The sequence below is a fragment of the Megalops cyprinoides genome, chromosome 16, assembly GCF_013368585.1.
Source record: "Megalops cyprinoides isolate fMegCyp1 chromosome 16, fMegCyp1.pri, whole genome shotgun sequence".
In the NCBI taxonomy this organism is placed as follows: Eukaryota; Metazoa; Chordata; class Actinopteri; order Elopiformes; family Megalopidae; genus Megalops; species Megalops cyprinoides.
In genome coordinates this window covers 30133403-30161391 of record NC_050598.1, presented here as the reverse complement: position 1 = coordinate 30161391, position 27989 = coordinate 30133403, and the positions used below count along the sequence as shown (strand labels likewise).

The following is a 27989-nucleotide window of genomic DNA, read 5'->3' as shown; positions in this document are numbered from 1 at the left end:
AACAAGGATTGCTTATTTTTTAAATTAAGGGTAGTGCGCATCTGTTCATATTCCTACGTCCTATCAAAGTCGTAACTCTATTGAATGCACTTGTAAATCGCTCCGGGTGAGAGCGTCTGCCAAATACATGCTGTGGATGCGAACGTCGTAACATGTAGTACTTGAAATTATGACAGAGGGCAGTGTTGGTGCCGAAATTTCCAGACAAGTGTCGTGTCGCTGGTAGCTCTTTGGGGCGATAGAGGGCGGTGTTTAACCATTTCTTTTTCTGAACTGTACGGGGATTTTACATTTCGTTCAAATAAACCTAGTGGTACAATTATGTATACATTTTTTTGTTTTGCATCTGCACGTTTGCACACATTTGCACATAGTAACTGAGTCAGCAATTACACAACTGATTAGTGTTATTTGAATCAACTGTGCGTCCCTTGAGGCAAATTACATATAGGTGTTCAATTTAAATAAAATTTGTACATACGTGAAATAACAAACTAATACGTTGTACAGCAATAAAAAATCTGGAGGGGGGAGTATACTTGGAATTAATTAACGTAATAATAATAGTAATAATAATAACAATAATAACAATAATAATGCAGTGGTTGGAATATGAAGTACAATTTCTGATTCTACGCGCCCATTAGGCCGTTGATATGTCTGACGTTTCGAGTTTTTCCGGAGGGGGGACTCCGGAGATTACCGAATGACGTCAGGGCCCTCCGAAGGGTGCCGAAGATGACGTTCTCCAAAGGAGGGGAGGGAGGGGGCAGCGTTGAGTGTGTGAACTGTGCGGAGGTGAAGAAGAGGAGGATGAAGCTGGGAGCGGAGGATGGGAGGAAGAGTGGAGTGAGAGAGAGACAGGCTGGGCTATCGAGGGCTGAGTGTGCATGCCTGTGAAAGTGTGAATGCGAGAGTGAGTGAGTGGGGGGAAAAAAGAGAGCGAGAGAGGAGGGAGAGTTCGTTTACCGGACTGAAACAAAAAAACGAAGACACATTTTAAACCCCCCTCGGACAACATTGTAACGGAAACTTTAAACTTTTTACCCGCCGTCGCTTGGCTACAGTGCCGGGGTCCTGGCTTTTGTTTTAGCGGCGGGGGGTGGACGAGAATAAAAGCGGGAGTAAAATATCTCCGGATCGGCATTTTTTTCCACGCAAGAGGGGGAATCCCTTGGCCAGTGTGTGTATCTACTAAAGGAACAAGAGAATGGCGGCCAACATGTACAGAGTCGGGGGTAAGTTATTGTTTTATTTTAAGAGCCTTAGCTAGCTAGCAGGCTAACGTTATTTATTTCCGCGTATACAGCAGCTCGCTGGTCTGCAATTTAAGATGTCAGTTATTTTGAGACTCCGGACGTCGCATGTTTAACTAGCTAGGTTAACGTTAGCTGGCTAGCTGGTTCGCCCGTTGGTATACCTCACAAGCTAGCTAGCTAACAACCTCGCTAGCTAACCGACTGCCTTTCTGAACGTTTTAGCTAGCCGTGTGACTAGCCAGGCAGCTAAGTATTCTGAAGCTGTTAATATTAGCGAGCGAATAAAGGTAGCGCTGCCATTAGATGTTTAACAAAAGAATGTAACAATTAGCAGTTCGTTTTAAAGAAATTGAACGGATAGCAGTAACGTTAGCAGTATTAGTACCCAACCGCTGGCTAGCCGAATAGCTAGTTAGCTAGCGAAGAACCGGTCTCGCTCCCAAGCGTAGCTGAATGAAAGTGTGCAGCCGAGCTAGCTAGCTAGCCGGCAAGCATGCTAACTGTTCGAGTGTCGCTCTGAATAATATTATACGTTTAGTAATAATAATCTCTAATAACAGCGGTTGTAACGTTAGTTCTGGTTATTATTGTTAATGTAGTATATGGAAACCCAGGCACATTAGCTTGGTGGCCAGTCCGTCAATAATGTTAGAAGGGAAAAGCCGGGTAGCTTTGCTATTGTAACTGAAAAAGCCGGTAAACGGGATTTGTCGGCTCGATTCCCCTCGGCTGGAGTCGGAGATATCTACTGTCGCTAATTTTTTTGCGGAAATATAGGCTAGTCGAACAAATGTATTTTAGTATGCCCGGGACCTAAATGTCCAAATTAACAACCAGTTAGCCACCAAGAATGGTGTTGCGTGTGATTAGAACTGCTACTAAATGTCATTTCACATCCTTTTTATGGTTGCACGACTGAAGTCCCATAAGAGCGACTGTAAGCTATATAGGTCATGGTGATTAAACAGTAAGATGCTGGCTGTTCTTTTAGTCCTGCACGCAAATACACCCGTGACAAACAGCTCTTGGAGCGTTTCCATGTCAGTAAGTTGCAAATATCAACTAAAGTGAGACGCTCTGGCAAGCTTGGAGAATAACCATGTTTTTAATGTGGACGTTTCTCCACGACACACAAGTGAGCTGTAAAACGCACAGCTAGCCTCTTATCGTGACAAGCATGAGTGGGTAGTCATTTCCAAAGCGTAATTGTAAAATGTCTTTATGGACATGATTGCATTGGCCGTCATCTTAAGGCGCTCTTATGGAGCTCGCGAGGGAACGCTGCAAAATTAATAGTCTTCGCTTAAAAATGACCTTCAATTAGCATGACAACATTCCGCCTCCGAGTGAACAACACTAATATGTGTTGTCTTTACGGGGCTCAACATTTCTGTCGTTCAACGCAATTCGTCTACAGAAGTTAGGTTGACGGTGTCCTAAAAACCACGGAAGATGTATTTCTGTGCCTGGGTTACGAAGACTAGTGCGAAAGTTATCCCCGACTTGAAGTTGTTCAGTGATCGCACGCTGATGTAACGTCAATGCTACAGATAATTTTGACCAAATTTTCAAGTTTGGTTGTTTTTGATTATCGGTAGGTTGCCACTGCTTTTGATTAGTGATACCACATACGATGCATTAGAGGAGTCCACACCATGTCTGGGTGTTTTGTTAAAAAAAAAAAACGTGAGACAACGTATGTAGAAAGATGCACACTGTTTTTGCCAAGATGACTTGCATGAGCTGTCCCCACATCCAGCAGACAACTGCACTGCAAGTAGTGTTGAATATACCAAGTGTTGCTGTCTAGTCTTGATGTTGCAATTTCCCAGATTTTCGAAATTACAGGCTATGGGCGGGAGTGTAGTGCATTCGACCCGTCCCTAAGGTTCAAGGGTGTTGATAAACAGTTGTGTTTTAAATTCTGTAGGTTCTGTATGGTTAGTTATTCCGTTGCTGGATAGCCATCGTTAGGTCGAGCCTGGCGTTATCGCAGCGCACACCGCCTCCTTCTCTCTGCTTGCTCTCTGATCTTGGCCTTGTGCATGCGAGCCTGTAGCAAGGCGCTGCAGATGGTGTCTTCCGGCCTGTCGGCGAGGCCTGGCCCTGCTCCAGCGCCCTCGACGCTGCGCCTCCAGCACCGCGCTCGACAGAGCCGTATTAACCCGTGCACCCTGCGACTGTCCCGCGAACGCTCTCTAGGGGACTCTCGTGAGCGCGCGCCGCACGAGCGTTGAGTCTTTTGTTCCATTATCACTTAAGACGTCTGCGTTTGCACAGCGAGGTTCACGGCGTGCTCAATCTCTTTAGGGGTAAAAAAGCTTCATAACCAACCAGTTAGGCCGCACTTCTGCAACGCTGTTTTGCAGAACTGTAGTATGGAAAGAACTGGGTCAGAGTGTATTCTAAAAACGTCTTTTGGACTACTTGGATCAGCGGTTTTGGCTTAAAGTATTAGGGCAACCAACATTCATTCGCATTGTGATCTGTTGATATACAACAGGTTTGGCTGACCCTGTACCTTTTAAAATCACAGTGATGGGTACAGGTATTTGTCCAGCCTATGTGGAAAATAGGTGGGGGACACCAGTTATTTAGCACATGTTGTGCTCACACACTACTGTTCCCAAACCCCTCATTGATTTAATTGACCTTTTTGGCTGTGTACATGCCTGTGTATTTTGTATGCGTGCTGAGCCACCAACCTTAACTGTGCACACGTGTGTTAAACTGAAATGCAGATTCTTCACCAAATGCGAATATCTGTGTCTGTTGAGATGTAGGCTGCGCTGTGTCCACACTGCGTTATTTCTGTGAAGGCATCCATTGTCAAATGCACTGCCTCATCCCACATATGCCACAGACAGTGTGATGAGAGAAAGGCTTTGTCTCTCAGAGAACAGCCGAAGTGGTTTGGGATTAATGGTTTGCAAGGCTAAAGATGCATGCATTGCGGCCATTGCAGAAAAAGAATTAGATACTCCAGTGCATACTTGCTCGAGCCATTCCAGGTCTTGTTAATAGTAGGTGAGGGCACACTTTCCTGGTTGTTTCTATTCACTGTCTGCTCAGTATGCTACCCTGCTTCTTGGAAAACCTGGTATGGTTTATACGGCTATGCATCAAGAGTGCTGTTTCCAGCCTTGCATTGCATGGTCGATAATTCCATTCCAGAGTTTCCCAGGTACAGTGGATTTTACCCAGTGTATGAGGTGCTGAGCCAGGAGATCATCCAGGCTGCACAGGAGTTCCACCTGTCACGTCCTTCTCTGTCCCTGCTGACGAGAAGGGGTACACTTTCTGCCTTCAGTTACACCAGAATCAGTTGTGGCTGGTCACTGACTTTGTTAGTTTATGGTCAGTGGATGTTTGACGGGTTGAGAGGCTCGCTAACACTGAACCACAGATTGGTGATCCTACAGTAATAAAGCCAACTGGTTCCCACAAGTGACTCGCAAAAAGATGCATGCATGGTGCACAAACAGTCAGATGGTTTTGACTCTTGCATTTGCTTTGCAGTGTCCCCCCCCCCCCCCCAGTTACCGCAACTGATGCAGTCAGGGGTCTGAACGGTGTTCTGCATCTTAACAGATGAGAGTTGCAAGTGGTCAGATTCTGATGCAGTCAGGTGGGCTTGTAATGCAGGGACCACTAAGTTGTTTGGAAATGTAAATCATACAGGTGCCACACAATGGCTATCTCAACCAGGTTCCATGTATACAGAGGATGACTTACATTGATGTAGTGCCTTCCATCCGTTTCAATGAACAGTACAGTTGTGGGGGAGGTTTACAGACAGCTACTGATTAATTTCAGAGAGCCTCAGGGCCCTCTAAAAAGGAGTGATTTGAACATCACAATGTTTCTATGGTCTTTTCTGAAGGGAGCACTGATTATACACCAGTGTGTATGTTATGTTTGGTGGTAACTGTTGCATAACTGGGTTCTGCAGTCATCCTGATAATGGGCTTACCACCCATTCTTCTCCATTCCTGTGAGGCACTGACACTCCTGACTGCAGACTGTGGAAGGACTTCAAAGGTCTCCTCCATCCGTTGTGAATTGATTTGATAATTTGATATTTCCCTCATTAAATCAACCACAGCTGTTGGTGGAGAACCAGAACTCGTGTTCCTACGAAGCACTAATTACGTGACACAAAGGCAATGGATTCTGTGAAATCCAGCACTGTACTTGTTTATAGATGCTTGTGGATTTATATAATAAATTAATGATGTGCTTGTGTAACCGTTGCGATTTGGATGTCAGGTCACGTGTTGCTCTTTCACACACTGAGGCAGCTATGAACAGCTGGCCTTTTGGGGCCCATGCACTAAAATTGTACCCGCACATACATCTGAGTGGCCTTGGTTTTTCATTTTCTTGTCTCTGTGGATTACCGTTAAGTGCATATTAACTGGATTTGCATTGGTTTCTGTCACAGATTGACTGTGACAACACACACCGCAGTGCCTGTCTGCTTTGGGTCCTGGTATTGCAGCAAGGGTGAGATGAAGTTGACCATTACAACTGTAGTATTCGGTCGACTCAAGATTAGCAAATATGGTCACATTCTCTGATCTATATATGGAAACTATCCATAAACACTGACCTTGGATCAGTTTGGGTTTTTTTTTTCTTTTTCGCTCCCAACTATTTTAAGGATAGGTTTTGATTTGCTTACTCTGGGTCAGTGTCTGCCTGCGGCCCATACCCCCCGTGGAAGGAGATGCGCAGCACCACCTGCAGGGCCAGTGTTTCGATTCTGTGAGAGAAGCCTGCTCTTACCTGACACAGCAGGTGTTCCCAACCTGTCACCTACACTTGGAACTGTTTGCGTGGCTTCTGTAACAGATTGTTGGTGTGAATCTCGGCTTTGCAGAAGGAAGCAAAATTGCTATGTGATTTGAAACCCCGGTATTGCTATGTGAACACCTCAGTAACTGGTCTCAAAGGTCTTCAGCAGTGTCAGGCTCCTGTCGTGGTCTCTCTTTCCGACGGGGAATGGCTTGCAGTCACTTTAAATATTTCCTTGCCCTCAGCTCTAGTTTTTGTTACAGAGGGTGTACAGCGTCTCAGGTATCTGGGCGGCAGTGTAGCATAGTGGTTAAGGAGCAGGACTCGTAACCGAAAGGTTGCCGGTTCGATCCCCACTGGGACACTGCTGCTGTACCCTTGGGCAAGGTACTTAACCCACAATTGCCTCAGTAAAAATATCCAGCTGTATAAATGGATAACATTGTAAAGAACTGTAATCTATGTAAGTCGCTTTGGATAAAAGCGTCTGCTAAATGAATAAATATAAATGTATCTACCCCTTTCCCTCCCGCTTCTCAACACTGCAGCTGCTAGCTAGTTAGATAGAGAAGGAACTAGCACCTGATCACTCATTAGCAGCTAGCTAGGGTGAGACATCACAGATTTTATTATCTTTCCGCGGTTCTCTTTTCCGCTGTTATGTCACTTGGAGCTAGCAGGTATGTGCTTAGGTAAAACCTGTGCAAATGAAAAGAAAACGAAATTTCAACCTTCTCATCTCACGCAGGAAACTCTCTCTCCATCTGGCTGCATATGCTAGTAGCATACTTTAAAAGAAAACTTCTGTTTGAGTAATATCACGCAATTTACTTTGCACTGAGTCAGGCTACTTCCTCATTTGTTTCCATAAATGCAGCCACTTCTGTCAAACGTAGCATGACTTTGCTCCGGTCACACTGAGTTCAAGGAGCCCAAACACAACAGGAGTGGCCTGCGTGAAGCCTCACCCCGCCCACTGCTGGCTGTACGTGGAAATGGAATGCTCAGAATGGCCACATTTAGCTGCATCTGTGTGTCTGCAATCGGCTGTAAGTTCAGTTGGTAGAACAGGAGGCAGATGTAATTTGAATTTTTTTTTTTTACGTGCTTTCCCCCTTTCCGCAGTCCTATTTTTTGAATCACCGGTTGGAGCTATTATGTGCATCTCACTGTGACAACCGCTGTACTCATGCAGCAGTGTTGGGGTGTAGCAAATGCAGTCCTCCAGTACAGTCACATGCCAGCCATGACTGACTCTCACACTGCAAGCGCGCAGGAGTGGGCCAAACAGCAGTTGGAGGATGGGTGCGGCCTCGCTCAGCGCTAACCTTCAGGCACCTGATGAGTCAGAGGGTGCCTGAGACGAGCAGGGCGAGCAGTCCCTGCCCGCACATCCACCCCTATCCCCAGGGCCGCTGTGGGCTCCCGGTCATCTCTGACTGACGGAATCAAACCCCAGCTGTGCAGCTCAAGCATGCACTTAAAGGGACCTCCTGCGATTTGATTTTGCATGTCAACTGCGTGCTGTACTACTGCAGAACAAGCATCAGCATTTCATTTCACAGGGCCATAACCGAAGGGCCAGACTCATTTTCTTTCAGTTCACTAGGTTTCATTCGGCTGGCAGTGCAGTATAGTGGTAAGGAGCAGGGCTCGTAACTGGAAGGTTTTTGGTTTGATTCCCTGCTGGGGCACTGCCGCTATACCGTTGGGCAAGGTACTTAACACACATTTGCCACAGAATGTATCTAGCTGTATAGATGGATAAAGCTGTAATCTATGTAAGTCGCTGTGGATAAGAGCATCTGCTAAATGGCAGTAATGTCATGTAATGATTGGATATGTGAAAGAGTTTTTTCAAAGTCACAGTTGTTTGTTGTGTGGAGTTGCAGTGAGGTCTGTGCAGTGGAGTGAGGCTGGTATAGGGCTGTAACCAGTGGCAGGGGTTTCTGTATATGCTCCTTTTTCTGGAGGCGAACACAGATGAGACACACAGTTTCGCACCACTCTGAATAAGAGCTTTGAGCAAAGAGGCTAAACTCTTACCGCCTGACTCTCCCACTTATTTTATTTTCTTGATTGTTAGCTACAAGCTGTGCTGCACACTTCTTAGGCTTCTCTTATGCAAAAATGATTTCTTAGCTTTAATATACTTTTTTTTATAGTAAAGTTTTTTGACAGCATTTTTGTCTGTGGGCTTGGGGAATGTTTACATGTGTGTTGTGTTAAAAACAGTTTGGGACTGAAAAATCCACACACCCCCAAAACCGAACAAACGTGTGCCTGACATGTCTGTCACAAAATGCACATGAGTCAACTTCAGCAGCTCCAAGTAAACACAGCCCTGATGTACAGGCAAAGCCAGCCCTACTGACCCTAAGTGTGTTTGCTTAGAAAGAAACTAAACTGATCCTGCTACGTACAGCTTGGGTACACCTCAGATATCCTGTAGACATACAGTAGAATATTAAACACTGAATCAAAAGTGAACAAATTGCATATTTTAGGTTTTGTCCCCAGCCTCCCTGCTTCTCTAGAGGAGGTGCAGTCTTGCAGACCTGTTCAGTACCCTGCTGTTGTCTGAGCATCATCTACATCTCCCTCTGAGGCAGGAGGGGCACCAGTCAGACAACTTATTCACGAAAGCCACAGCACGAGTGATGGTGTCGTTTTGGCCTCTGTTATTAATACTCATATTCATGTCAGTGTCCCCATGTCCACCCGGATGTGAAACTGAGTCATCGGTGATGGATGAAGAGCAGTGCTTTTCTAGGACGGAGCAGATGGTATCCATTCTCGGGATGGATCTGGTGTTGCTGGTTTATTGCTGAGAAGGTCAGTGGTCATCCCCACTTCACAGTGCAGTGTAAACCCAGCCACCCCTCCTGTCCATCAGACACCGAGCTTTCAGCCTCGCTGGTACACAACTTGCGGTTATTACAGAAATAACATGGCTGTTGACACTTCATAAGATGGCTCTCCATGGGGAAAGGAATTAAATAATTACCCCTGACTCATGCCACCAGATGGCAATTCTGTGCGCTCCGAGTGCTGTAGAATGTGGATTGGTGCGGAGGTTTTTGACCTCGAGCCTCTAGAGCTGAAATCAAGCATCTCCCGTTTGAGTGGCAGCGGTAGTGTGAGGAAAGCGAGCGGAAGAGTGAAGCACTCTGGGTAGCGTGCCTGCGTTTTCTCCTGTGTTCAGGCCTGTGAGAGTCACCAGCGCAGACAATATGATGCACAGGGCTCGGGTTCTGTTGTGTCTCTTAGGAGCAGCAAGAGCCAAGGGTACGCAGTCCCCCCTCCTTCCCAGCCTCACACAGGCTGAAGCCCCTGGAAGGGTCACGTGGAGCGGTCCGTCCTCCCTCTCCCAGCACTGTGTCAGATGACGCCTCTGAACTCGGGGACAAAACGGACTCACCTGTGATCCTCATGTTTGTAACGCACATCCAAGGCTTTCCCCTTTCTTAGAGGAGCTTGGTGTGTGTGTGTTCCCCAGGGCTGCTTGTGACAAATATATTTTCTGCATGATGATTTTTAGTAACAGTTGTGTGAGAGGAAAAAGCCTGAATAATGCAGCGTTTGTATTTAAATCTGATGTACAATAAAGCAACTAGTATGGTAAATGATGCAGGTTTTATGTGTGAGTGTAGGGATGTCTTTACTGAAGTTACTGAAAGAGGCTCTCCATTCCTGTTTTTGAGAACCTGACTTTTGCACCTCCAAACAGAAGCGTCTGTGTAGTTAACCCAACTCATAAGCTAGCAAACTAGGGCATGCCAATGACTTGCTACAAGCCATTTTTACTTTGGCCCATTCAGGATTCCTCTTTCCAGCTGCGTGGTGAAGGGAAAGCTAGCTCACTACCACAGGCCTGAGAACATCTGTGTTGTTGCCTTCTTCATTGTTAAGATGAAGATTTGATGGAGAAATCTGATCCGAGGCCAGTCATGCGGGGTCACCCTACATTTTATGCAGCTGCTTTCTGCTCGCACACATGTGTAATGCTAATATAAATCATGTACAGTTGTCATGTGGGAAGCCAGTTTAAAATAATAACTAATGTTGAGATGCAGGTGACGTTTTTGGCAATTTTATGACAAGGCAATATGAAGACGCATCTAGGAGGGTCACCTAGTGTTAATGCAGAGAAACTACGCGTGCCAAAGAATTATATGTATATGCATTTTTCTGTGCGTTTTCAAGACCACACTTAAGATGAAACACTTTGAAAGTTCCAAGAATGCAGGCGCACTGAGCACTCAGAGTGAGCTCATAGTTTGTGCCTTGGATGCTCAGAGGCCCGTTTCACAGTTTTCCGTCAGTAAATATATGTGCTGTAGGGTATTGATACAGTTCCTAATGTAGGTACATATCAGTTAGGCCATGTCCAGGCAACACATGTGTGAGTATAATATGCAGGCAGCTCCTGGGAGAAACCTGGGGGTGAGACCCTGGGCTGTAGGTGCAGGACGGGTTCGGGGAAAAGCCTGTCTGAGTCGGCACATTTTTAGCTCCTTGATAATTCTTCTGAAACCCCTGACAGCTTATGGCACTGTGCTGAAACAAAGAACACTTTTTGACCTGTGATTGCTGACCCATGTGTGTCCTTGATGGGAAAAGATGAGCCAGCACAGTCAGGCTCACACCGGGCCAAACTGGGTCTGTGCCGGCCTTTACTGCGTGGAACATGGGAACTGAAAGGGTTCGGGTGAAGGAGATTCAGAGGTTATTTTTACGGAGGGCTCTCTATAAGTGTGTATGTGTGTAACATAAATGTTTGTGCATCGGATCTGCCTCTGGAGGGGCACATTAATGGTGGTTTTGCGTTACCAATACAGCCGTCCGTGTTTGTTACTGACCCTCCTCAGGGCTTACCCAGTCGTTTCAGAACCTTACTCGATATGGTCCACATGGACTCAGTATCATGTCATGCTAATGGATATGTCTTGCAGTATCTTGCAACATCTGTATGGGGGTTTGCCTCTGGTGATAAATTGAAATGTGACCACAATGGTAATATCTCTTCAAGTGTTACCTTTCCCGTTTTCAAATGCAGACCATTTCCATGGGTTACACTTAACAGGAGCAGTTCTTTAATTCTCTCTGTTAATGAACTCTGGCTTCTGACTATTGTTTTTAGTGCCTTTAATAAACATGCAGTTGCATGAAAAGTATAACATATACATCCTTTGTGCCTGTCTAAATCATGATACACTACTATGTGGTTTTTATGAGTGATTCCTGAACTGTGGAAAGGACGAGTCTATGTTGTGCATCGGTGGTACTCAGCAGAGCAGTGATGCTTTGTCTGATGTCTCCTTCCCTTCTCTCTCCCTCTGCTCAGATTACGTGTACTTTGAGAACTCCTCCAGTAACCCCTACCTGATCCGCCGGATAGAGGAGCTCAACAAGGTGAGTGTGGAGGAGACCCTCATCTTGCTCTCTCCCTTTTCTTCTGACTTAAACAGCCTTAAAACAGCCTGCATTAAAGTGAAAGTTGTGTATCAGTTATATTTCATTAATTATTTGTGCAGCACACAGTGTCTGTGCTTTAATGCTGCGTGGCAGGCTTGTACGTCTCTGCTATAACAGTGCTGTCTCACTGGCCTTGGAGCCTCCTGCTTCTGATCCAGCACTCTGACCTCTCACTCTCAACTTATGGAATGCAAGTCTTTTTTTGCTGACTCACACAGTTTCTTTTATTTGCATAACTCCGTTGCCAGTGTCCAGAAACATACTAAACGTTACAATCCTCTATCCCATTGAAGTCATTTGTAGTGTATTCATTTATTGGTACTGGTTCCTTGTTTCTTTGATTTGATTCATATTTTAATCTCAGCAGTATCTAACAGAAGTCATTTTCTCTTATAATTGTTACTGATCTATTAATATAAAGGTGTAGAACATTTCCCCACAAACAGAACCTGTTACTGAAGTCTGAGGATCAGCGGTTTCTTTATAAAGATGTACCTATAGAGATCTGGAGCAGTCTTTCTTAAACTATATGACATGATTTCATATTTGTGAAGATAGGAAGATTTCGTATTTGTAATGTGTGTCAGCTCAGAGAAGTGGAGTTAAACTGATGCAATGTATCTTTGAACAGAACGGACAGCTGACTGAACATTCTTTGTGGTACACACGACCATATCAGGCTTGGAGTCACACATCTAGTTAGTAGATGACTTACGATTACAAAAAACCGTCTTCTCAGCTTGTGATTTTTGACCTCCTGAAAAGGCCTTAATGAATGGCCCCCGGGACACAGATCCTGGGGAGGCTGCTGTAGAACTGTAGCCGAGAGGTTGTCAGTGGTTGACCGTATTGGACCGTGTTCCCCACAGACGGCCAATGGAAACGTGGAGGCCAAGGTGGTGTGTCTGTTCAGGAGGAGGGACATCTCAGGCAATCTCAACACTCTGGCGGACAGCAACGCACGTGAGTACAGCCTGCCCATGCTAATACTGTGTGCTGCTTTACCGTAGTGCAGTGGGTACGTATATTTACAGGATGAAACCAGTTCCACATGGTATAAATCCCCAGCTTTGACATCTGGCGGTGACATCACTCCCTCTAATGCGTGAATGAAGAATGGCTGCTTCATTTATAACTCAGAAAGTAATTTTTTTTCAGATATTCAGAGGAACCTTCATAGTCTGAATAGGTGGCTTTCCTGAGCTATTCAAACTTTTTATTTTCATTGAAGTATTGATGTTTCTTAGAGTATGCTCAGTTTTCAACAAACTACAGTTTGCCTCTGCCTGTTTGCATAGGGCTGGCCCACTACTATAGTGCCTAGGATTTTGAATTCTACCCTGTGACACACAAATCAGCGTGGCATATCAGAAGTGGAATATACAGTTCAGATAAATATTTTTGGGTTTGTGTTGTTGCATTTCGGGGCCAGTGCAGACAGGGCTGATGGTAGATGACCAGACGGTCGATTACGAGAATTTGCCTGGGATGCCATGTGAGTTGCTCATGAGCTGGCATAGTCCAGAGTGGCCACTACTGATTCTAGAGTTTTTGTCATTGTGCTGTCAGGAAATATTCTTCACATGTTGAGCCACTCAGGACAGGAGAGCATGGATCATCCAAGCATTCATCTGGATTAAGCATTGTAGCAAAAGCAGCCTAGTCAGAGCTTTCATTAGTCACCATCAAAAAAAAGAAAGTGACTGTTAGTTTTAAACCAGTCACAGGGTTTGTGCAGAGGAGCTGGCTCAGGCAGGGTTTAGATGACATGGGTGGACAGGCCACTGTGGGCGCTAAGCTTGAAGAGCCTTTCCGTTGACGCAGTGGGGTTTGTGATGAGGCCTGCTACAAAGGTGTGTCAATTTGATTTGCAGATATAATTTCGTACAATCTACAGAGAATATAGGTGGAGATATGCATCCTGGTCTGTGTGTGAGCATGAGAGATCCAGAGGCAGCTTACAAAACTGAAATTTTCAACTGAAAATCTGTAGATATTCAAACAGAGTAAGAATCTTTAATATGTGCGGTAAATGGTTAGTGAGTCCCATGGACCCAAGGAGAGAGGGCCTCCCATTAATGCACCCCATCCCCAGTCACAGGAGCTGTGTAGCTTGTTAGCGCATCTCCAGTTCCCACAGTGAAACACATCTATGCCACTGCGAGAGGCTGTCAGCTGTCAGCTTGTGTGTGTTTGTGTGCATGTGTGTCTGTGCATGCACGTACTTTCCTATGTGTGCATGTGCTCAGGACACATTTTATGTGTGTGAAAATCCGGAAGGTGTGCGGTTGTGCTCTGGCATGAGACTGTTGGAGGGAAATGGGTCTGAATTAGATACTCGCACTCCCATCACTGCGGAGCATCCAGGGCCCTGTGTGTTACTGCACAGCACGCTGGCCGCTTTTTAGAAAGTCCAGATCGTAGAGCTGGGCCGTCCGATCGGGGGAAGTCCAGTCGATGGGCTAACGAAACGTTCCCTCAGACGCCTGCGCATATAGATTTGCTTTGCCTCGCTCAGCCCCGTGTGCCCATCAGTGTAATGAAGCTGTGAGCTGAATAAGTCCCAGTGACTCATTTAGCCTCTCCGTTGCCGCCTCTCGTGCGTGTTTTTTTTTTTTCCCTCCTCTTTCCGTCCTCACCTCTTTCACTTTAAATCCCCCGTTTCCTCAGCACGAGCCGCCGTTTTGGCGTCGCACTGTTACACAAGGCCTGGGCTTCCTTCCCGGCCTCCCTGGCCGTCTCAGAGCCTCGGCGCTCCGTCTCTGTCCTCTGGCCTTGGCACGCTGTTGAACAAAAGGCCCTTGATGTGGCCCGCAGGCCTGCGGCACGCAAGGGGTTAACTCTGACTTGCCTGTGTCTTTGTGAGGGGAGGAAAGTGCGTGCGCGCGTGTGTGTGTGTGTGCGCGTGCGCGCGTCTCAGTGTGCTTGCCTGTGTGTGCGTGTGTGTTCCTTGAGTACTTTGTGTCCCTGTGTCTGTCGGAGTGTGTGCTTTGGTTTTTTTTTTTTTCCCTTTTTTGGAGGGGGGGGGGGGGTGGGGGATGGGCGCCTCAGGTTTAGTGTACAGGGGTTTCCTGCCGAGGCTGGCAGGGGCCGGCTGGCCTATGGGGGGGCAGGAGGGGTTAACAGAAAGGGGGGTGTGGCCTGAGGTCCCGTCCCCCTCAGTCAGGGTTTCCCGTTGCTGAGCGCAGGGGCGGAGTCCATTGAGAGAGAGAGAGAGAGAGAGAGAGAGAGAGAGTGTGTGTCCTGCAGTCTAGTTTCTATAGCTCAGCACGGCCTCTTAGATATACTGCACATGGTGGCACGGAAATCCATTCAATTAAACAATTCAGTTAAATACAGTTTATGAATTAAACGTAATCTATCTCAGCTGTTAGCGTTTTTTCTGATTTTATTTTTTCTCATGATTTAATTTCCCAAGGGTGAATATAGCAGCAGTATCACATGGTTGTCCATACAAACCCATTATTCATTTCCTTACCAGAATTGTGGCAGGGATCTCTGCTCAAGAATCTCTAATGCCTGAAACAATCAGGCACTGATAATAAAAATCTACTGCACATCTAGTGCTACACAATCTCCTTTGCAGTTATCTGTTCTTAAGAAACAATGCTCATTCAATGCTCTTCTTAACATAGGTAATCAAATGCTGTTGTTTTGAGAGCACACACATTAGAGGGCAGGTTAGCTCGGTATAATCACTGATTTAGAGTGATTATACAATAGGGCTGATGATGGTGGTAATGAAAAATCTAAATTTTAAGTGCAGTTTAATTGATAATGGAGACGCACATGGTATGGGAGTTTTCATGTGTCAGGAAAATAGGATTGTATGATTTAAAAAAAAAAAAAAAATTTGAATAACCCATGGTTATGTCAGATGAGAATTGTATGGTCGGATTGATACCTGTATGTCTGTCGCAAGATGGAAAGTGTACTGGGATTGTGATACACACAAGTTTATAATGTGGCTTTGGTGCATGTGAGTGTTTGTGAGGCAGTTCTGACACCTGTGCGTGCGTGTGTGAGCATGTGTGTGTGCGAGGTGGTTCTGACACGTGTGTGTGCGAGGTGGTTCTGACACCGTGCATGTGTCCCACAGGAGACTTTGAGGAGGAGTCCAAGCAGCCCACGATATCTGAACAGCAGAAACACCAGCTGAAACACAGGGAGCTGTTCCTGTCCCGCCAGTTCGAATCCCTACCCGCCACACACATACGGTAAGGGCTTCCGGTCACACCCCCGCTCTCAGCGCCTGTGCCACGCTCACGGTGCGGAGCCTCGGAGTGACACATTTCACTGAAGAACAACCTAAGTGTGAGAGATACGGACTATGCGTGTAAACGTGCCACTCCTACTCATCATTTCTTCAATCAGTCGCCTTTAACAATACCAACACGTCGCTACATTGTCTGGCTGCTGCAATGCATAGCTCTGATAAGCACACATTTTTTAACTGGTGAATAATGAGCAAAATGGTCCTGGGAATAGGAAATCACAACCATAAATTCATCAGTGTGTTTCCATAGCTACCATGCCATGACAGAAGATCAAGCTGTTTCCTGCTTTAATGACTGCAGCAGCAATGTGATCTGGTTAATTGCTGTAATGTATTTATGCTTTCAATATAGGATTTTTCTTTAATTGTATAAGAGCTGTTCAGTTATTTCATAGAAAATATCCTTAGACTACTAATTACTGTTTCTGGTATTAATGTGTGTTTATCCACACTAAAAATCATACGTGTTGTCAACAGTGTTGTAGGCTACAAAATGCCGTGATAATGATGGCATGTTCCGAACCCACAGCAGATCTGAGGTGCGTTGTAGCCCTTCAGTGGCTAGCAGCTTGCTCCGTAGAGTGTGCTGTTCTGCACTGGATCGGCTCTTTGCAGCTGAGTCTTTGTGAGGGTGAAATGCCACGGCTGTGCGTTTACAGGTCACTGAAGCGAGCAGGTCTGACTCCTTTAGTACCTGCCCTAATCGGCCTGGCTCTGGCTCTGGCTCTTTTTTCTCTTGCAGGGGCAAATGTAACGTCACACTCCTGAATGAAACGGACGTGCTGGTGAGCTACCTGGAGAAAGAGGTGAGGCTCAGGGAAGCCACGGCAGCCCGTAGCGGGCCCACACTGTTACCCCACACTAGAAGCTGCGCTCCATTTTGGACTGAGGGGTCTATATGCAGTGGGCTGATGTGATATCTGTAGGGTTTGTGATGCTGAACTACTGTCTCTCACTGTACAACCACTTAAAAATAAGGTTCATGTAATTACTGGCTGATTTGAAGGAAGTCCCAAAGAGGGCGCCGAAACATATCATCAGTGACCCGTTACCGCCATTATCTCTGCTATTCTGGGAGACAAGAGCAAGTCAGTGCGAAAGCCCTGCTTTAATGTGCATCTAAAGCACGGAGAGAAACGGCGGGGAAGGGAGAATGGGGGAGAGTGGCGCTACCATCTCATTAGCTGCCGCACCCCCGACGCTAACAGCTAACTGGAAACAGACCTCTGCAGAAGGTTTTCCCAGCCTGATGAAGAGCAGGGTTTCACAGCCACGCTCACACTCTCTGTCCCAGGACTGCTTCTTTTACTCGCTGGTGTTCGACCCGGTCCAGAAGACGCTGCTGGCGGACCAGGGGGAGATCCGGGTCGGCTCCAAGTACCAGGCCGAGATTCCTGACAAGCTGGCAGAAGGTGAGGCTGCTGGAAGTGCACAATGACCTCTGACCTTTCACCTATCTCATATTAGGTTTCCATTCCCATGGTGTGTGTGTTGCTCAAATGTGTACACACACACACACACACACACACACACACACACACACACACACACACACACACACACACACACACACACACACACATACACACACACACACACACACACACACACCATCTCACATAAGCTGGTAATTGTTAAAGGTGATTGCTAATTACTTCTTAAATTACTTATGTATTTGTTCCAGCTGAGTTGTTTACCAGTGATGTGTGTTTTTGTTGTTGCAATAATTGCTTAATGAAATGAATTAGTTTGGTGATAATGTGATAATTAACAGAATTTATTTAAAGATTAATGAGGGGCCCTGTTGGGGGAGGGGTAGGATGCAGGTGTCACACTCTGTTATGCTTGGTATGTGACTGCAGTGTTGTGTAAATGTGGAGGGTTTGCTGCACCTGACCCCTGAGTGGCATTTGGTAAATGACCCGGTGGTAATGGTGATCGGGTTAATTGGTGGAGGAGGTGATTCTTGATGTTGTGTGATAGTGCTCTGCAGATTCACATTCAGCTCTGTTTTGGAGGGCACTCCAAACCTTGTTCAGAGCAGGCTGATTTGGAGGTTCTGCCATTGACCCCTGACCCCTGACCTCTGACCCCTGTGGTGCTTTTCATCGCTGGCGCTCTCGTACCCTCCTCACTGAGCGCAGGCACATCTGCTGGCTGCACGCTGCTGCTCTTCCTTCAGTCTCTCACTCGCTCTCTCTGGGGCTTTCTCCGTCTGTCTCCTGCTCTCTGAGCAGTGTGTAAACACTAAGAGTGAGAAGGCAGTACATGCATGCCTGCTGTTTTCCTGCCGTGCTCATGGGAACCTCGTGAAAGCGTGTAGGCATCAACATCCACGCCTGTTGCTTCATCCTCTGCAGGGGAGTCGGACAATCGAGTGCAGGAGAAGCTGGAGACCAAGGTGTGGGACCCGGACAACCAGCTGAAAGACCCGCAGATCGATCAGTTCCTGGTGGTGGCGCGGTGAGTTGGACCGGAGCAGCGGTACCCCTGCCCCTCCCCTCACATCCCCCGCACTGTGGTCATTCCTATCATTGTATTCACCCTTCGTGTTCCGGACCTTTGCGTTTGTGGATTTAGAAATATACTGCAGGCTTGAATCAGAGTCCATTCAGCCAGTCCACTCTAATCTGAACTCTGATTATTATAATGGAAGTAGGGTGCAGGTCAGGACAGCTTGTTAGCTCTGGCTTTTATCTTGTTTTGTGTTCTCTGAAGCAGCCCACTGCATGGCTGTTACCCGCAATCCATCTGTACCTCAGCCTGCGGCCTGAGTCAAAAAAGGTGTTGAAGCCATGACTCTCCAGTGTCATGTTGGGATGTTATAGATGTGCTCCACGAATGTCATAATAAAATATTTCCAAGTCAATTGTTGTGCATTTCAAGATTCAGAAATTCATATATATATTAATCATGCATTAGAATTGCCAAAAATCCAAAATACTACATTATTACATTAGTTATTAGATTACTGTCTTTCTATTGGCCAATGTATTGTTGAACAATTCTAAGTTCCTTCAGGCTTGGAATTACCCAGACATTTTCGTTATGTACCAGGCTTCCACAGTGTTTCCATAATTGCAAGCCCAGCCGATAAGATTGAATTAATTACTGATTTAATTAAAATTCAGTCATTTATTCATTACATGTGTTTTTCTCAATTAATATCCAACCAGTGACTGAATTTGCAAGTTGATTTTTTTTCCAGGCAAGCATCAACAAAGTGTTGATTTTAACACACCACTCCCACCTAGTGGACAATGATGGAATTGTATTATCACTTTCATGGAATGTGTGAGAACTGCCTGTACTTTTGGTGCCTGCCCTTACATTAGACATTATGCTTAAATTATTATGTAGTCATTATACTTTACTTCCATCACTTGAAAATCATTACATGCTGCTGAGATGCAGTGCGGCGTCTGTAGAGAGATGCAGTGATAGGCTGTGCTGATGATGTGCTTTCTCTCTGTGTCGCAGGGCTGTAGGGACATTCGCCCGTGCTCTGGACTGCAGCAGCTCCATCCGCCAGCCCAGTCTGCATATGAGCGCCGCTGCCGCCTCCAGAGACATCACACTGGTGAGACGCACACCCAAACACGCGTATCAGCATACATTCACTCACAATGACACACACACACCCCCGTACCAGTATACATTCACTGTCGCATATGCGCAAAATAGGTTCCCTCACATACATAAACAAACACTTCACTTCCAATCCTGATAAAAATGTGTTTTTACCAAATACTGCTGGGACATGGCCACTGAAGTGTATGGTGCTTCTTTTCTCAAAACTACATAATCTACACTCTGTAGCTAATTGCATGACCCCTGTCTGACTCCACCCTCTTCCCCGGTCAGTTCCACGCCATGGACACTCTTCAGAAGAATGGCTACGACCTGGCGCGGGCCATGTCCACACTGGTGCCGCAGGGCGGCCCGGTTCTGTGCCGGGACGAGATGGAGGAGTGGAGCGCCTCGGAGGCCATGCTCTTTGAAGAGGCGCTGGAGAAGTACGGCAAGGACTTCAACGACATCCGCCAGGACTTTGTGAGTGAAACCCTCCATGCCTCCATCTCAGTGAAAGGGATAATCTTACCTTGTTAATCTCACCCCTCGCTGCATGTCGGCCAGTATAGCCGGTTTCACAGGGATAGCTGACTCCGAACTGCTGTGGAAATGATGGTGTGGAGAAGCTGGCTGACACTTCTCACAAACATTTTAGGAAAAAAAAATCACTCATTTTAAAAATCAACAAACGAAATCAGCCTGAGGACACAGTGGGCTAAAAAAAAGAACCACCTGCTCTTTAGGCATACACCAGTAATTAATATGCCTCTAATTAGGCAGGTGTTGCTCGTCAACCAATGGGCTGGCTCACACAAAGGCAATTACAACGAACAATTAAACAATCAACCTGTATGTAATGAAACTGACTGATGAGCTCAGTTATTGACAAGGTTGGACATGGAAAGACAACAGTCCTTAGACATTTAACAGATTGACCACTGAACACAAAACAGTTTTGACGAACAGGTGAAGGTTCTCCTTCAGAGACAGGGTCTGTCTCTGCTCACCTCACTCACTCTGTGGCTACTCCACTTAATGACACTGCAGAGGGGCCCCGGGATCCTTCAGCCCTCTAACCACCTGAGGCTCTGGTATTTGCCATCATGGCTGTGAGGACACCAGAGTACCAGGCCACTGTTATTGAGAGTGCGTTTGTCTCCCACAGCTGCCCTGGAAGTCTCTGGCCAGTGTGGTCCAGTTCTACTACATGTGGAAGACCACAGACCGCTACATCCAGCAGGTACAGTATGGCACCCATTCAATGCATGCAAGCAGTCTCGCACTCAGATCTCTGTCCTTTTATCGGTGCTGGTCTGGTCCATCTCTGCTGCTTCAGTTGGCCACACGTGGTCACAGAACGTCTCTACATTCAGGCTCTGTGATATGAAGCATTTGCCTGGTAATGGTGTTAGCCCACAGTAAGGCAGAGAGCTCCCTAACTAATACTGCTGTGCAGCTCAGTCACATTCAGATGACTCACTTATGGGGAACTGTGTCAAACGACACCTCAGGCTTAATAACCGAATGTCCACATATAAATGGGTATTTTAGTACTTGTGTTAATAATCATGTATTAATTACTTATATATGACGAGATTTTTCTTCCACGTTCGGAATTCTCTTCAGAAACGGCTAAAGGCGGCGGAAGCGGACAGCAAGTTGAAGCAGGTTTACATCCCTACATAGTGAGTACACATCCACCAGCAGTACTGGATACATGCTGTGCACCATCGTCAGATCCTTACTCACATACCTTACCCTTAAAACCCTCAGAGTCAAAGAGGAGTTACCCGTACCAAATCAACTCCATCACAGTCAGATGCACAACTCATCACCCCTTCATCAGTAGAAATAAAATGGGTACATAAAATATCATTATACAAATCTGGATAGGTGATTTATATTAGTGAATAATGTAATGTGCGTTCAGCTGAAGGACTTATGCGTTTCTCCACTGATTTAACCTTTAACCACTGTCTGCTCTCTGTCCACCAGCACCAAGCCCAACCCCAACCAGATCATGGCCCCTGGGAACAAGCCCGGCATGAACGGTGCGGCAGGCTTTCAGAAAGGACTGAGCTGCGAGAGCTGCCACAGTGAGTCACCTGCCTGTCTGTCTGCCTGTCTGTCTCTGAGCTCACCTGCCTGCCTGTCTGTCTCTGAGCTCACCTGCCTGCCTGTCTGTCTCTGAGCTCACCTGCCTGTCTGTCTCTGAGCTCACCTGCCTGTCTGCCTGTCTGTCTCTGAGCTCACCTGCCTGTCTGTCTGTCTGTCTCTGAGCTCACCTGCCTGTCTGTCTGTCTGTCTCTGAGCTCACCTGCCTGTCTGTCTGTCTGTCTCTGAGCTCACCTGCCTGTCTCTCTGTCTGTCTCTGAGCTCACCTGTCTGCCTGCCTATCTCTAAGCTGTGTAACTGGATACCATATTAAAATTACAACCTATGTAAGTGGCTCTGGATAAGAGTATCTCCTAAATGACAATAATGTAATTTAATATCTGAAGTGTCAGGGAGAGGTAGATTAAGGACCTGTGAGTGCAGTGGTAGTCCAGGGTAGCGTACTGATCCCAGCATCCTCTCTGTGGCAGCCATCCAGTCCCCGCAGTGGTACGCCTGGGGGCCTCCCACCATGCAGTGCCGACTGTGCGCGTCATGCTGGATATACTGGAAGAAGTACGGAGGCCTCAAGACCCCCACTCAGCTAGAGGGCGCTGCACGAGCCAGCACGGTACGGCTGTTACTGCAGTTCAGGGTTTCTCCTGCTGGAAATCCACAGTATCTCACGGTGTCTTACTACAACACAAATGCAGCCCATTTTACAGCAGTAATTCTTCTGTAAAACCAGAAGGTATCAGCGCTGCATGACTCCATAGTCTCGTTTGACCGACGAGAATATTAAATAAGGTGATGCTCTCTGTGAGAATTCCAGCGTTATTGTAGGTTGGAAGACACGTCTAGGACGACACGTATTGAATTAACTGAATCTCCACACTTCCTTTGAAAAATGTTAGCTAAAATAGACGCAAGCAGAGCAGAAATGGTCTGTCTTAGCTCATACTGTAAGTAAATTATTGAATGTTTAACAGTTCCTGAGGGGAGTTCCCTTGAAATGTTTGTCAGTGCGCTTACTGTCTCCTCCCCCAAAAAATGTCAGGACACAGCCACCCGTCCACACATGACCCGTCAGGAGGTGCAGGGCATGTCCCCCTTCACCAGCAGCGCGGGCCGGGCCAAGCTGCTGGCCAAGAACCGACAGACCTTCATCCTCCAGACCACCAAGCTGACCCGCATCGCCCGGCGGGTGTGCCAGGACATCCTGCAGCCGCGCCGCGCCGCCCGCCGCCCCTACGCCTCCATCAACGCCAACGCCGTCAAGGCCGAGTGTGAGTTCCGAATGGGGGGCGGGGGCGGGGGGGTCGTGTTTCTGTTACAGCACCGGGGCGCTGTGATGTAACCTGTGTAACTCTAGCCTTTCCATTGAGGGCCTCTGCGTAGACAGTGTCTGCCTGTTTCGGTAGTGATAATGCTAGTTTGATAACACTCCATGTGGGCTGTGCTAGCATACATGTTTTGTTATGCATGATCTCTGACGGTTTTGTGGACGCTGTCTCTCTCTCTCTCTCTCTCTCTCTCTCTCTCTCTCTCTCTCTCTCTCAGGTATGATCAGGCTTCCTAAGGCTTCAAAAGCGCCTGTCAAGAACCGGCCAGTTGCTAGACCGTCCCTGGTTGCCATCGTTAAGGAACTAGGTAAGAACACACCAGTCAGATACGAGCGTGCAGCTGTACAGAACCACACAACGTGCAGAACCAGTTACTGGGCAGCTGTGTAGCGTAGTGGTTAAAGAGCAGGCCTCGTAACCGAAAGGTTACTGGTTCAATTCCCCACCGGGGCACTGCTGCTGTACCCTTGGGCAAGGTACTTAACCCACAATCAGCTCAGTAAATGGATAAAATCTTGTAAGCTTTGTAAAAGTTGTAAATTGATGTAAGTTGCTCTGGATAAGAGTGTCTGCTAAATGCCAGTAATGTAATGTGATGTACAGAGCACCTAGAATCCAGCACTATTGTTATCATCATTATATGATGGACATTCATCTCTTGAGAGCTGCAAGTTACACAAGGAAAGAGACTGTTCACTAAGCTGATTGGCGTATATGCTAGCTACATATTCTTGGTGCATCTTGAGCTCAGTTTTTGAATACTTACTGATACTTTTTCCCTGAGTGAGTGGCAGTAGATTTCTAGCTCTGTAGAGATAAGGATGTTAAATGATAAGTAAGGTGAGAATAATATCCCTGGAGCCCTGAAAAAATGACAGCCTTTGTAAGGACTGTGGTTGTAGCAGTGTGCCCTGCAGTGGGGTTGCTGACTGCACCCCTGTCGTCCTCCAGCTGTCCAGGCTCCCCTGAAACTGAAGGCTCCTCGGGGGGCCCCCACACCCATCAACCGTAACCAGGCCAACCAGCCCCGGGGTCCCTCCAACCTGCTGGGCAAGAGGCCGTACGACAGCGTGAGTCCCTGCGACCGCCTGCATGCCTCTTCCTCATACACCTGTGTGTCTCCCTCTGTCCGGCCTGCCTGTCTCTCTAATTCCCCACCATCTGTGTGTCCCTGATTCCCCTTTGAGAGGGTAATTCCTGTCTGGTATTCTGTTGTCTTACCCTCAGCCGTGCAGTTTTACCTGTCTGTGTGCTGTTTTTGTCAGTATCCTTCCTGTAGTCTGTCATTGTTGTATTCAGTCAGAACCATTCATTCCTGCTTTGGTCACACAGGTCCTCTTCCTCTCTCTCATTGGCTACAGGTGGCAGGGCTCCCATTTTCCACCAATGGCAGGCCATTCCCTTCAGGCATGAGGACAACCTCCCAATCTGTAATCAAACGTCAGAAGGTCAACCCAGGAGACGCCCCCAACCCTGTGGTGTTCGTGGCCACCAAAGACACCAGGTACGACACCTCTACTGAAGCAGAGCTACAGGGTCACAGTATCTTTCTTCATGATGTCACTCTGGATCAAACTTTTCTTTTTTCTTCCAGAAAAAAAGAATGCATAATCTGCCATGTATGTATGCTTCTGGAATTGATGCAAGTGTACATGCATCAGTAGAAGCGAGAATCAAAACATTAAAAACTGTAGCTCCCCAAGAATGTGTTCAGTTTACATTTGTCATCCATCTTAGAAGCAGTCTCAGATGATGTAATGGATTCTTGCCGTTATATATTTTTTTGAGCGGTTAACCACTCAGTGTCCATGGAAACATGATGATTTCTGACTGGAAGTCAATTCCCCAGATGGCATTTGGACTTGTTTATTTATTTTATTTCTTGGAGATGCCATGCAGCTCCAATGACTGTTACAGCTTGTGGATCCGCTAAAGCTGTGGCTTAGATGAGCTTATTTAGAGTGCAGAATCTGCACAGCGTTGATCCAGGAAAGCGGCTATCACAGTGCCCTTTGCAACAGTCCCTGTGCTGGAGGCTTTGCATGAGTGGGGGTTTTGAGGTAACAGCGTGTACCGTGTGTTTCAGAGCCCTGAGGAAACACCTCTCTCAGGCCGAAATGAGACGCGCAGCCAGGAAACCCCACCTCCCCGTCCGGGTGAAGCTGCCACTGCCCCCCCGGCCGCTGCCCACCCCCATCTTGCCCTCCAGCACCAGCGAGCCCATCGTACTGGAGGACTGAGGCATGCAGGGAGTCCCCCAGGCAGGAAGGGGGAGCAGTTTCACCTGGCAGGACGCAAACGCCATATTTGTAGTTCTTTCCTTTCCTTTTTGTTGTTTTTTTTTTCTCCTTTGTTGTGTTACTTCCTGAATACCTTGTGTGCATGCACACACAAAAACACATACACACACACTCTCAAACACGCACATACACTGTCTCATGCACAAACACACACACTCACACTCATTAGGCTTCGCTGTGTTTTTATAATCTGGCTTTGCTGTTAAAACCTTTTGGTTTAATTCCTTTCATCTTTTTTAAATGACAGTTTTTAAAATGTATAATTTAAAGCGAATAATAATGGTCATAAAATAATGATGATGATGAAAAAGCACACTTTATTTTTCCTCCAGGTCTGTCTATCTTTTCCTTTTGTAAATATTTTCAACATTTGAGATGGGACATGTTTTTTGGGAGGGGGGTAGGGAAGGGAATTTGTAAGGAGTTATTTGGGCGATGCTCTGCTATGATTAGGTCACCCACACTTTCTCCCCACCCTCTTCATCCACCATATTTCTTATAAGAAACTGTGAAAAAACTGTACCCATTTCTGTTTCCCACCATCTTATTAATTTAGTCACTTGTGAAAGTATCTCTTTTGTCCTCCCCTTTAGATTTCAGGTAACCCCCATTCGCATGGCAGTGAAGAAGTAGCTGCCATTGGCTTTGACTTAGATTGGATTTTCATCTTCATTTCGCTAGCCCATCCTGGAAGACCACAGGGGGCGGGGGTGCTGGTGTTACAGACCTAAGGCCTGTGTTGCTCTTAAATTGGATTGGAGAAAAACAAGTTGGCAGTTGCTAGATTTATGGGTACTTGCATGCCCATGCGATTTCAGTTGTGAGTGAAATTAAACCTGAACACTGCTGGGGCTTATGGTTGTGGTCTAAGTGCTGATAACTAGCTATTTGCTGAAGTCATGATCAGGATAAATGCATCCCTTTGACTGGCAGTGAATATCAGCACCCCCCTCCCCCGGAGGCAGCGAAGGACTCAGCCCCTCCCTGGAAGCGCTTTGTTCAGCAGGGTTCAGGGCCGGAGACCCTGCTGAATGCATGATTGTTATCACACATTAGTCACCAGGTGTCCCCTCCTGTCTCAGCTTCCCTTGTCGACCTTCACACCCTGACCACTTTGACCCCATTATAGGCACGCCTTCTGGACTTTTCCCAGTGTGAAGACTGCTGCGTTGGAAAACTTTAAGACAGGGAGCGTTCAGCTTTAGTGTTATTCTCCTTTACAATGCCATTTTCAGTGAGTTACCTTTTCAGTGACTTAACTTTAACTTCTTTAACCTCGGTTAAGGTTAGTTGATGTTAACGTAGAAAGAGGAATAATTATAAATGGGCATGATGACAGTTTTTGTTTAAAAATGCCATTTTGTGTAAAAGGAGACGTGGCCACCTCTAAGAGGGAATTGAATCGGGGAGCATTTGCTCAGTGTGACAGCTGGACTAGACAAGATTGGACAAGATTTCTTGAGCTTTGAAAAAAATAAAAAAACTGCCAAGATTGTACAGATTGAGGTTTGAGATGTGCCTGTGTGCATGGCGTATGCATACACTGTAAGGCTCAGTAAGGTTTGCGTGCGCCCCTAAAGCCTTTGCTGTAGGAAAGCAGGTCTCCACCTCCCACTTCTGTGGGAGATGCGTTAAGCCATAGCCCGTGCTGGGTGGATGGCTCTGCTGGGTATGTCTAAAGATGGATGTGCGTCTGGGGCAGTGCTTTCTGTGTTCGGATAAGCTGGGTTCGCAGTCAGGTGATGTAGTTAATTAAGGAGCAGGTGGATGTGAGGGAGTTTTGGAAGAAGTCGTGGTTCTTGATACTTGTGTGTCTGGGACCAACAGAGGAGGGGGGGCTGGTTATCAGTCTTTTCGGGTGACATCATCAGCGTTTGTTTGTTTTGGAAGGGGGTGGTGGTGGTGCTTGGAGCTCCCTGTGTGCCTAATTCAGTACCATCATATTTCACTGTTCTCACCTGGCTTATTAATGACCTACAGGGTGAGTTTACAGTGAAATTTATGTGTAAGAAGGTCCCAAGACTGAGTTATGTGATATTTCTGAGGCAGAGTGAGAATTGCACACCGAGCAGAAAAAAATTAATCTTTAAAAAAAAAAAACCATAAATAAAATGCCCAGGAACAGAACACATTCACAGGAAGGTTCAGTGATAATTGTTTTTATAGATGCTGCCGCTTGTAATTACTCCTCATTGTGGAGAGATTTCATATACTGTACATGTGGAAATCGCTCTTCATTACCAGGGTTGGGCAGGGGTGGAGGGAGTTGGGTTGGGACAGGTTTGAGAGAGCGGAATTTGAATTTTGTACGTTGAAATGAAAAAAAAAGCTACAATTCAACTTTTTTCTCAAGTTTTTTTTATTCCGATGTCTCTGTATCCTATTAATGTATCTTGAGATAAGAAAAGAAATAAAGGATTTTTTTTCTTCGTGGTGGTACATATTCTCGTTATTTGGGTTTGTTTGGTTTTTGTTGACTGTATGTTTCCCCTTACTCTGCATGTATTCATTCTGAGCACCATGTTTTGTAAAGATCAGAAGCATGCAGTTGATTTTACAGTGCACCAAGCTCGTTTCCTCAGTGTCCCCCAGTGGGTCAGGATTTTCCAGCTGAGTATCACCCTCAGAAAAGGATGTAGGTAAGAGAGAGAGGATCACTTGCCGTCTCATCACAGTGCACTGAAGAAACTGATGTGTCAATCAACTAAAAAAATCTAACAAGTCTAGCAGCTATTTCCCCCCAAGCTTTGATATCTTTGCCAGGAAACTCATCCAGGGAGCCAACTGTCTAGCTGCTTTTCCAGCTATGCTTAACCTAGAAACACCACTTCCTGAGCTGGGAAAGCAAGCTTCATTTAGGATAACCACT

At 46.4% G+C, this 27989-nt stretch overlaps 1 protein-coding gene across 1 annotated transcript; it reads left to right on the top strand.

The window, feature by feature from the left end:
* The first annotated feature begins 939 nt into the window (after positions 1–939).
* mta2 (metastasis associated 1 family, member 2) lies at positions 940–27220 on the top strand. Its single transcript, XM_036548062.1, has 18 exons — positions 940–1238; positions 11404–11471; positions 12404–12497; positions 15634–15751; positions 16553–16616; positions 17105–17222; positions 18171–18273; positions 19291–19390; positions 19675–19863; positions 20549–20623; positions 21010–21068; positions 21379–21479; positions 21969–22108; positions 22535–22763; positions 23038–23127; positions 23772–23890; positions 24182–24324; positions 24907–27220. The coding sequence occupies exons 1-18, from the start codon at positions 1211–1213 to the stop codon at positions 25058–25060; spliced, it is 1992 nt and encodes a 663-aa protein (XP_036403955.1). The 5' UTR covers positions 940–1210; the 3' UTR covers positions 25061–27220.
* The last annotated feature ends 769 nt before the right edge of the window (positions 27221–27989 follow it).